Source organism: Leptonychotes weddellii, chromosome 5 (genome assembly GCF_054177405.1).
Source record: "Leptonychotes weddellii isolate Sample4059 chromosome 5, ASM5417740v2, whole genome shotgun sequence".
Taxonomy (NCBI): domain Eukaryota; kingdom Metazoa; phylum Chordata; class Mammalia; order Carnivora; family Phocidae; genus Leptonychotes; species Leptonychotes weddellii.
Window position 1 is genome coordinate 121528734 of NC_138373.1, and position 12240 is coordinate 121540973.

At 38.0% G+C, this 12240-nt stretch overlaps 1 protein-coding gene across 1 annotated transcript in view; it reads left to right on the top strand.

Annotated features, from left to right (window-relative positions):
* The window catches only part of LOC102735617 (heterogeneous nuclear ribonucleoprotein A1-like), a 96554-nt gene extending 84926 nt beyond the window's left edge, over nucleotides 1-11628 (top strand). Inside the window, exon 3 of the mRNA XM_081818976.1 lies at nucleotides 11447-11628. Within this exon, the coding sequence (XP_081675102.1) occupies nucleotides 11447-11628 (182 nt within the window). The remainder of the gene's footprint in view (nucleotides 1-11446) is intronic.
* The last annotated feature ends 612 nt before the right edge of the window (nucleotides 11629-12240 follow it).

Consider the following 12240-nt stretch of genomic DNA (forward strand, 5'->3'; position numbering starts at 1 on the left):
TATATATACACACACACACACAATCCAGGAATTTAGCATTACTAATTAATATGTGGTTTAGCCTATTTGTTTCTCAATAAGCATCAACACGATCCACAGTGTTTCCAGATTACCTAATTTAAGATGGAGATCTTAAACACTTTCCTGATGTCATATCCTCCCAAAATTTCAGTTATGTTAGTTTATATAGTATTGTGCTTTAATTTTGATGGATGAAAAAGTCAAATCATCAAGTCCATGGTCATGAGGTACCCATGAGAGAACAAGGAGTACAATGTGTATCAAGGCCGCCTAACCAGTGAACCAAAATCTAGCAACAGATCTTGAAATCTTTCATGATAGGTTCCTAAATTGTCACCATTGCACTCTCTACTTAACCGAGCTCCCCCATCATTCCTTTCCATGCCAGTTTTCCTAAGGTTTCCCAGATATTAAGTGGAGCATTCTGACTTACCCAGCCTGGCAGGACCTTCTGGTCAGTATCACCCAATGTCTGTTCCTTCTTATTTTTCCTTTCCATACGCAAAGAGATAGCAAGAAAATGGAAATGAGTTACAAAAAGGCTAGAAATCCTTGACCTTGATCTTCTAATTTTTAATTATTGGAAAGAGAGACAATGATTTAGTAGAAAGAATAATGGATTTGGTGTCAGAAAATGCAAGGTTCAGTCTGATGTCACTTACCAGCCCTGTGACTTTCACTGACAAAAATTAATCTCACAGAGCTTCCATTTCCTAATCACTTATGTAGGGATGGTACACTGGTTTACTGTGAGGTGCAAAATCCACTGAATGCATGTGGTAAACTATTCAGTGCCATGTGAATGTAAATAATATGGTGCTGATACCTCTAACCCTGAGGGCAGAGGGTCTATTAGGGCTTTAGTGACAGCCACACAAAAAGCTGATCATCATGTCTTAGGCCAATGATCTCAATTTTTTTCCTGGAAAGGAGAATGGAAAATGAACCAGTACCTGGGCTAAATGAAAGAAATTTATTTTAAAAATTATTTCTACTTTTTAATGTATGTCTCATTTTAGGACAAAGAGTTTAAATTTCAATGAAATTGATGCTTTGGAAAGATGTGACGCATTTACCATGTGGTTTTCCATACCCTCTGGAACTGCATCCTATGGCATCCCTGTGGCATTGTTTGCAGACCTCTCCCTTCCTCATCTGTGTTTCTGTGGAAGTTATCAGAGCTATATTATAGTCATCTGTTTACAAGTCAGCCTCTTGCAGACAGGCACTTTGGTTAATTTCTTATTTTATCTCTAGAGCTTAGCATAGTGCTTGGTGTACTGTAAACCACCCTATACATATTTGCTGAATGAATCAATCAACTTCCTATTTTCAAAGATACATATTTGGGGATGGTTGATAATTAATATTCCAATTACTACTGACCTCCACTGATAAACATGAAAAAGGCAAAATGAGCACTTTCAAAGTTAAATAGCTAGACCGAAATCCTAAGTCCATGCTGGCTTTCAGCTCTTCCATCCAGTGCCCCAGTCACCCTTCCCTGATGCGCAACAGTCTGCCTCTCGGCATAAATGTTTATTTCATCACTGTTGGCCCGTCTTTGCATATGAACACTATTGATGGTCTCTTCTACCCATTTATTTTCTGTAAGTCTCAATTATAAATATAAGAAACCTTGCTCTAGTCTTTGTTCCACATTCCACAATGTCTGTTTCACATACACAGATTTCCATTTGAAACACCAAGGAGCATTCTGAGCCAGAAGATATCCTGGGGATGGGGGAGGAAGGCAGGGAGAGGAAAGAAAGAATCGGAGTCACCATCTGTTGACAATACTCTTGTGCAGGGCCAGTTTTGAAGGTTAATGACATGTCACGCATCCTCTAGTGTCTGGTAACAAAAATAGGCTGCTCTCCCAGAATTCGATAGAACAGTTGTTGCGCTGTGGAAGATGTAACGTGTCAGCCAGCACTCCAGCAGGGTCCAGGAAGGGAGTTCTTGCCAAAAGCTGGATGAAATTTAACAGTGGTCCAGGAAAAACAACTTTTACCAAAATTCAAATGTGGAAGTGATCATTTTTCCTTGAGGCCAGTAAAAGGGCTATAAAGCACTGACCTTCCAAAATGACCGTGCATACTGGGTCATTTTTTTAAAGAACCCTTGAATTTCATCAGTAACTCTTCAAAATATATCTACTCCTTTCTCTACCCATTTTCAGAAAAATAAGGATCATAAGTCTGTAATAAAAACAGGTCCAAGGGTTTACCAAGGGTCCTCCCATGGTTTCTTTGGATGGTTAAATTATTGGCATTGCATCTGATCCAAGACAAATCTAGGTCTCGGCTTCATTGACAGCCTACTGTTTAATGACTCACTTTGCTGTCTCATCAAGAATTCACCCAGTTGAAAGGCTGCACCTTCTCAAATGTAATTGCATGCTCTCCCCACATCTCATCTGGGCTCTCTTTAATTTTCAAAGTCCTGCTGAATAATCTTTGAAAATTCAAGCCCTTTACCACCTGGCAATCCAGGGACATTTTAAGAAGAGGCAGATCTGCCTATCTTTCTGTTAACCTAAAAACAAACTGTCTGGTCCCATCATGGAGTACAGTGGGTTGAACGGGAACTTGTATAAAGGGACAGAATAGGGGAATTGGAAAGCTTCCAAGTTCTTCCAGATCATGTTTTTATAGTGTGACATCATTACTTTGTTTGAAGTGAAGTTTCTGGACTTTAGCTCTGCCTAAGTTCAAATAGAAGTGTAGAATACAAATAAAAAAACTAAACGATTCTTTGATTACTTGCCAGTTTAGAGTATCCAAGCTCCTCTTATTCAAGAGCAGACATACCAGTAAAAGTTCAGTGGTGTGAGGTGCTAAAATGATCACTTCCATGAAAGTCAGGAGATTTGGGTTCATTTTCAGGCTCTTCTTGTGTGATTTATGTAAATCATTTAACCTCTCTGGGCCTCAAATTCCTCAACCCTAAAATTAAACTCAATTTAATAAATATGTTTTCAGCCACTGAAAATGGGAGAGAATTTGTATAGATCAGCACTGTCCAATAGAACTTTCTGCAAAAATTGAAATGTTTTTTATTTGTGCTATCCAATATGGTAGCCATTAACCATATTAAGCACTATTGATACCATGATTGAAGAACTGAATTTTTAATTTTATTTAATTTTAGTCAATTTAAACTTAAAACAAATGTGTGGCTACTGGATATATAGATATATATATTAGATGGTTCAGATTTAATTATTTCTAAAGTTCCTTATGAAAAGTTCTGTTTTGATGATTTCTAAACCTAGCTAATGACCCAGTGAATCTTTTTTCTTGTTCTGCCTACCATGAAATGACTTCACAAATTATTTAGTATAAATTAATAATTTTAATCTTTATCAGTGTAATAATTAATCACTTCAATAAAAATTAGATCTCCAAATGAGCAAGATAAAATATATGTGAAATAATTTTATAAATTCTAAAATACTTTGCAAATATAAAGTGTCACTAATAAAGTCTCTGTCACATCTAGTTGCACTCCTTTGTCAAATGTCAGCTGGCGTATATAGATTAAAAACTCTTCTATTTCATATCCCAGACCAACAGAATTACCTTGATGGGACCCTGTAGCAGGCCAGAAAACACATTTTTTTGGTATATTCTTCCACTGATGTTTAAATAAGCAAAATTTGTATTCCTTTTTTTTATACCACATCCATCCAGGGTTTCAACCTAGATGTTGCCATAATCTATATAAGGAAATAATTTTTTAAGTTTTATTTAAGTAATTTCTACACGCAACGTGGGGCTTGAACTCACGACCCCAAGATCAAGAGTCTCATGCTCTTCTGACTGAGCCAGCCAGGTGCCCTCAAGAAAATAATTTTTATTAATTATATAACACCTTATAATACTTGAATGCATTTCTTCTGCTTCTAGGCTTTGCCTCATACCAGCAGAGCACATAAAACATTGACCAGAATAAGTCTAAAGGGGTGACTCACCAGAGGCTCCCACTTTGGCCTCAACCTGGGTTTGCCTCTTTCTACCTCTGTTTAATCCCTTTTAGCTACACAGCCTCCTCTTCCTGACCTTCGGACTCTTCTACCCCTTACCATGTGGCATCCTAATGTTTTTCTTGAGTTCATAACCCTCTCCTTTTCTTCTCTGGTCTATTCTTGTCTTTTCTCTCCTGGTACATTTGCTCAGCTCTGTACCTTCAGTGACTATCCCTTTCAAGTTGGCTCTGAGATGTCTCCTGGTTAGTGACCCAGTGAATAGCTTAATCTGGCAAAGCTTAGAGATTATGCCTCTAGCCCCTCCTCAGCTCTTCAAGATCTAGGTTCTAGACAATGAGCTCTGACTTGAAGGAAAGTCCTCTCTTACCAACTATTAAGAAACAAAACTTTTCCAATTTTGTCTTATTTTTAAGTGATTCTATAATCTTCTAAATAAGATATATGGTTCATAGTTTGGAAAAAGTTATTTTAAAAATAACTTTATTATATGTATAACTGGCATGCAATAAATGAAACACATTTAAGGTGTACAGTTTGTTAAATTTTGACATATGTATACACCCACAAAATCATTGATACGATTAAGAAAATGAATATATCCATTACTACAAAACTTTCCCATGTTCCTCTTTAATTCCTTACTATAACCCTTAACTTCCACCCTTACCTTTGCCCTGGGCTTAGGCAACCACTGATCTGCTTACTGTCACTATAGATGACTTTGCATTTTCTAGAATTTTAAATAAATGGAATCATACAGTATATACTATTTTTTGTCTAGCTTCTTTCCTTCTTATTGATGAGTACTGTTCATTTTATGGATATAACATGCACATGGATCAATATACCATCCATTCACCTGTTGATAGACATTTGAGTTATATCCTGTTTGGGCTGTTACAGATAAAGCTCCTATGAACATTTAAGAACAAGTATGGACACATCGCTATATTACTCTTGGGTAAATACCTAAAAGGAAATAGCTGGATCATACAGTTTTTAAGAAACTGATAGCATCTAGCATACTCATTATTTTTCATTTAATCATTCTAATAGTTGAATGATAGATATTTTTAGCTTCTTGAAGTTGTTTCATAGTTCACTGATGCTTTATTTATTTACATTTTATTCCTTTTTGTCTTTATCTTTCATTTTGGATATATTCTATTGCAATGTCTTCCAATTCACTAATCTTTCCTTTTGCAATGTCTAATCCACTACTAATCCCATTTGGTATATTTTTCATCTGAGGCATTATAGTTTTCAGCTTTGCAAATTTAATTTGGGCCTTTTTTACTTTCCAAGTTTCTATTTAATATCTTTCCTCTAGCTGTGGGACTATGAAATATAATTATAATAACTGTTTTAATGCCTTATGCTAATTCTAACATCTATTCCAGTTCTGGTGTCCTTATTCTGGGCCATATCTTCTCATTTCTTTGCATGCCTGGTAACTTCTTAATAGATGCCAGACATTTTGAATTTTACCATGGGGTGTACTACATATTTTTGCATTCCTATAAATAAATATTTTTGAGTTTACATTACTTGGAAAAATTTGAAACATTCAAGTTCTATTTTTGAGATTCATTAAGTTGGACCAGAGCAGCATTTAGTCTAGGTCTAATTATTCTCCACTACTGAGGTAATATTTTTCTTTTATTTCAAATATCTTTAAATTTATTTTAGAGAGAGAGAACACAGGTGGAAGGGAGGGACAGAGGGAGAGGGAGAGAGAGAATCCTCAAGCAGACTCCCTGCTGAATGTGAGGCCCAATGTGGGGCTTGATCCCAGGATCCTAAGATCATGACCTGAGCTGAAACCAAGAGTGGGGCACTTAACTGACTGAGACACCCTGGCACCCAGATGCAATATTTTTCTAAGTATTCTATCCAATGCCCCATGAGTTATAAGTTTTCCAATCTGACTGGTGGGAATAGGTACTATTCCTATAGCCCTTTGTGAGATCCTAGAACTTTTCCTGCTAATCTTTCTGGGAAATTCATTCCACAGCCGAGAGTAGTTTTCTCATCACATGTACACATCAGCATCCTGCTTAAAACTTGAAGAGGCCCCTCAGCAGATATCTGAGCTTCTCTCCTGTGTAGCTTCTTCTCTCCAGAACTTTGCCCCACAAACTTAAACTGCCTTTGCCTCCCCAGCCTTTCAGTTTTACTCTTCAACTCATGGGGTCCACTGGCCCACCTGGGTTCTCTCTTCCTGCACAACAATCCAGAAACCCATTCAAGGCAGGAATTTGGGACAATTATAGAGTTTACCTTATTTGTTCCCCATCTCTCATGTGTCACTGTTCTTTGCTGCTTGATCTCCAATGTCTTAATAACTTTTGTTTCATATATTTTGCCTGTTTTTTTTTTCATTATTTGAGGGTGGAGGGTAAACTTAGTCCCACTTTCTCCATCTTGGCCTGAAGCAGAAGTTAATTAATTCATTTTGAAAAGTATTTATTTCTACTCTACACCCTCAACCTAAGGAGGAGGAACACATCAAAAATAATTGTATCCTCACAGGAAAGTTAGTTAGGTTAAATCTACCCAGGCCACCTAGAGAGAACCAAACAAAGCTTCAGTTGGAAAAAAGGGGAAACTGATTGGTCTTTCTTTGGTGTTTAGGCCCAGAAATGCAAAACTTTCTGAAATAAGGTCACACGGAGAAAGGCAATAAGAAAAAAGCTACTTCTGAGGAGAGACTGGTTACCAGATGGGATCCTGAGTCCACTGAAGAACAAAAGGAGACTATGGAAAGTAATTCACACTTAACTCACTCAAGCTCCTCCCCTTCCTTCCCTCTCTAGTTCCTGCTTCCTTTGGTACACCAAAAATTATAAGCCTCTACAATCCTTGTTAATATGCCTTTGCTCTAGTCTCTAGCTAATCTTGTCCTCTTCCCTCATTTTTTCCAAGCCAAAACTCTTGCTTCTCACACCATTTCTCTTAGTCAGTTACAGTTAGGTGGGTGGGCAAGAGCTGGTACAGGAAAGCTGTCGTCTATTGTGTGTCAAAGGGAGAGGACAAGTCTATCTGGGACCTTTGGCGATATAGAGGGCTCAATTGTAACTGGTGAGAATTTTCTTCCTAAATCTTTTTTTTTTAAGGTTTTATTTATTTATTTGAAAGAGAGAGCAAGAAAGCACAAGCAGGGGTAGCTGCAGAGGGAGAGGGAGAAGCAGACTCCCCGCTGAGCAGGGAGCCTGACACAGGGCTAAAGGCAGATGCTTAACCGACTGAGCTGGTGCCCCCCATTTTTTTTTTACTGTTTTTCTTTCTTTTCTTTTTTTGTAATAGATTATTTATTTTAGAGAGAGAGAAAGAGAAAGAACATGGGGAGAGGGGCAGAGAGAGAGAGAAGGAGAGGGAAAGCAGACTCCCCACTGAGCATAGAGCCTGATACAAGGCTCAGTCTCACAACCCTGAGATCACAACCTAAGCTAAAACCAAGAATCGGAGGCTCAGCCAACTGCGTCACCCGGGTCCCCATTTTACTGTTTTTCTATCAAGTGGATGTGAATTTTAGTTTTAACCTAAAAACATGTGCCTTCTGAATACCTAAATTTAGATAAAGGTAAGGTTGAAAAACAGATAACCCTTTTATTTCAGATAGAAAAATGAGACTCCAAATACTACCTTTGGATGGGTGGATGGATGAATAGCTAGATGATAGATAGATAGATAGATAGATAGATAGATAGATAGATAGATAGATGATAGATAGATAATCATCAAAATGTCATTTTCACATTTTTTTCTTTGCATTGAAGAATATACTGAGGTAGTAGGAAACAGGAGGGGACAAGCAGTCTTTCAACAACAGTAACAAAGACAGGCTAATGTTATGATTTAGAGCAGTGTTTCTCTGAGTGTGGTTCACAAGTATATGAAACATTTGTTAAAGATCCAAATACTCAGGCCCCTCCCAGATACTAAATCAGAATCTTGGAGAGTGTAGCCTGGGATTCTGAATTTTAACATACTTCCCTAGTATTTTTACTTCATATTAAGACTGAGGAACTCCAGGTTTCAGGCATGGATTCTAGAGCCAAACTTCCTGGGTTCAAAATTCAATTCCACCAAATAGCTGTTTTATCACAGACATATTACTCTATTTTTTCATCTGCAAACTGGGGGTGATGATAACAATAGTTCCTACCTCATAAGATTATAAAAGAATTAAATGAGCTAATATTGAAAGTCCTTAGAATTGTATTGTGTACAATATTAGTATTATCTGTATGAGTGCAACAAATGTAACTAAGTCAACTGTATTCCAAATTACTATATCCTATAAGGACAGGAATTCAAAAGGAATGAAATATCAACAATAAGTTATAAGAATAAAAACACAAGTTTGATCCACAGCATTCCCTATAGCTAATCATTTCAGGTTCTTTATTTCATTTTGTTTTGCTTTTACTGGAAAAAGAACACCCTTTTATGAAGCTGTCCCTTACTGCCCTACAGGATATGGTGGCACCAAGTAATTCTTCATCTGTGGCCAAAACACCACTGTTATCCTTACTGTAAAATTCTAGTAAATTCTAGGGAGTTGTCCTCCCCAGATTAAAGCCATATGCCCCTGAAGGAGAAATTATTCTTTGTTCAGCTCTTGTCAAGACACCTGGCTAACACAGAAGTGTTCTGGCTACCCACCTGTCCTCTGGATCTTAGGTGACTCAGGTGTCTCAACCTCACTCATACTGTCAGGAATTCACCTTGGCCCAACTCCACAGTATCTAGCAAAGACTAACTCTTGAGAAAAATTAGTGGAGAGGATTCTGAATAAACAGGGTCCAGAAACTGTACTTACATTGTAAGTCATTGGTTAAGACCGGATAGAGAATTAAATATAATAAGCCTTTGAACAATGTCCCATTTATAATTCCACAGTTTCATTACCACTGTGGGCCAGGATATAAACAGAGCAATGAGAAGTCTGGCAAGGTATATACCCAGTCTCTTATGAACCACACCTTCAAATTATCAGCCTCCTCCAGCCTTCATTCACCTTTCCATGTTGCCTGGCTTCCCTGGTCCATGACTTCTATCTCTCTCTAGCTCTCTTGTCCCTCTTTTATTACCTAAGCGAAATCTCATCTTGAATCAATATAAATATTCACTATGAAAAAGCCCAACCTCCTTATTTTCACCCCCAAAGCTTCATGCTCTCCACTCTCCCTCTCTCTCTATTCTGTAAACATATTAAACTGCTTGCAGGTGCCCAAATGTGCCTCTGTCTCTCTTTCTACAGATTTTCCTAGATGCTGTGCCTTCTCCCTAGGACATCTTTCTCTCCCACCCCTGCCCCACCCATTCACCTGACTAATGCTGACTCATTCTTCAGAACTCAGCTAAGGCATCACCTCGTCCAATGTCTTACCTAATCCAGTCCCTCCCAATGTACACATCAATCAGGCCCTTTTCACACTATAAGTCCTATTTATTCATTTGTCTCTCCTTCTGAACTGTTGAAGCCTTAAAGAACCATGTTTTATTCATCCTTGTGCCCCAACCCCTAGCAGAGGTACCCACTCAACACCATTAGTGAGATGAAAATGTTGGTTCATGACTATGTGGGTAAGAGTGTCACAGCCATGTGGCTCAATGGAAAGAACACATTCCTTGGAGTCAGGCAGATCTAGGCTTGAATGACAGTGGTGCCACTTACTCTCTATGATGTTGGGCAACAAATTACATAAACTAATTTAAATCCAAGTTGTACATCTGTAAGTGGGAATGATAATCCTTATTCTATAGATATGTTGTAAGAATTAAATTAGATATTACATACCAAACACCTCGTGTCTAATAAAAGGTAGCTTTTACTATTGTTGCATTAATGATGAGAATCAGAATTTATTCTTATACAGGTCAGATCAAAATCAATCATAGCTCATAGACTCTGAGGTCTCTCTCAGGTATCTGAGATTTGCTGCACACACCTGGGAGAGACCCTGAGGATATTAGTTCCCCATAATCATGCTGCCAATAAAATATATATCAGAGTTTTTTCGATATCAGGATTAATTTCAAATCAGTTGGTCCAGCTTCCAACTGTTGCTATGGGAAAAATTGCCAAATGTGCTAAAAGTAGTGTGGTCAGTATAACATATTACGAATTAAAATCCTTATTGAACATGGCACTAAATGCCATATATACTTTTTTAAAACTTAATCCTTAAAACCAACTGATAAGGTACTCGCTATTGTCCCTATTTGACAGTTGAGTCTTAGGTTCAGCAAATGTTTAAGGTCACACACTGTGTGGAACACAGCCTATAAGATTTTAGAAGATTTTTTTTTAAGATTTATTTATTTATTTTAGAGAGAGAGAGAAAGTACAAGCAGGAGGGGCAGAGGGAGAGAGAATATCAAGCAGACTCTGTGCTGCATGCAGAGCCTGATGCAGGGCTCTATCTCATGACCCTGAGATCACGGCCTGAGCCGAAACCAAGAATCAGATGCTTAACCCACTGCACCACTCAGGCACCCCTAGAAGATACTTTTGATAGCAGAATCACTTTATTATCTGTTATGGTGTGATAACTCACATCAAAGGCATGTGAATAAACTGAAGTTCTCCAGAGTTTCTCATCTGAAAGTTCCTCTGCCCCAGCTTGGTTCATTTTGTGATTTGAATAGTGTGAAGTGGTAGATCAGAGAGATATTTGAGTTCAAATTTTCCACTGGTGCTGGTATTACCATAGTCTGGGATATGCTATGGATGACAGCTCAAAAAACAAGGTTTCAGCTGCTGCTTTTCTGGGCCTGCAGTCATAGACCAGGGACTCTGAAATAGCATGGCAGGCGTTGTAATTGAGGGTGCCAATTTCAGTGATGGCTACAGAACTTCTGGACTCCCACAATGGCAGCAAGGGACTATTTGTCAATTGGGGCTTATTTCCATTTTGTAGCTAATCCTGTTGTTTGAGCAAAAGTAAGATGGTGATTCTCTGCTAACCTGCATCATTTCAAACTCAGGATTCTTTAGTAGGAGAGTGGCTTATTCTTAATCCATTAGTTCTGTAATTCATTAGGTTTTTTTTTGCCCTTAGTATAATTCATTAGTTTATGTAAGAATTTATTTACTTACTTATTTAAAAATTAATGAATTAATTTAAAATTCCTTTAAATTAATTTAAATTCCTTATTTAAAATAAATTAAATGTGGATTTTTCAAGTCAAGTAAGCAAGGTTTTGCATCCTACTTTGTAATTTACTAGCTAATAGCCCACCCTGGTATAAATGATTATTAGGGTATGAGTTTTGGAGTGAGACAGACTTGGCTTAAAAATACCGCTCTTCCCACTTATTTATTTATTTGTTTCTTTGTTTGTTTATTGGTCACACATCTGCCTTTATTGTGAGCAGCTGGTGGGACACTTCCAGCAATAGTAAAAAAAAATTAATTTACAAAAGAATTCAGTGATGCTGCCCGGTTGGAACAGCAGGAAGAGCAGCAGGAAGAGGACTCCAGAACCCATGAAGAGCAAGGTGACCAAGGAGATGAGGAGCTCTTTGTAGATATCCCAAGTGCACTTGGTGGAGGTAACCTCATAAATGAAAAACCAGGCTGTAAAGAAGATGCTAGTAGCCAATAGTACCACGGTCAGACGGGGGAAGACAGCCAGGTTCACTGGGTTGGTGACCTCATGACCTCGAGCTCCATTTTGCCAGGCACAGGGTAATCTACCACTCCTCTGCCTACTTATTTGATCTGTGACCTTGGACATGTTTCTCTGAACTTTAGCTTCTCCAACCATAAAATGGAAAGAATAACACCTAATGTATAGAATTCTCGTGGAGAATTAAAATGAGATGTGACTATAAGGCACTCTGTGGAGTACCTGACAGACAGTGGGTCTTCACCAGATTTATTTCTCTTTCCTCTCCCGCTCAATTCTAGGCACTGTAGAAATAGATATGTTTGAAATTTATAGCATCTATAAAAAAAGACAATAAAAGGAAAGGAAGCTAAAGTATCAAGCACCTATTTTGTGCCAGGCATTTGCACATGATATCACTGAACTTAGGTAAAACACATGCTTTCATTTATTCACTCATTCATTCATTCAAGAAATATTTCTTCAGCACCTGCTGTGCGCTAGGCACTTGCTTAGGCACTTGCTTAGGCACTGGAGACACCCCAATGAATACAATGTACTAAGGCCTGCCTTGAGTTTACATTCTAGAGATCTATTCCCTTTTTGCTC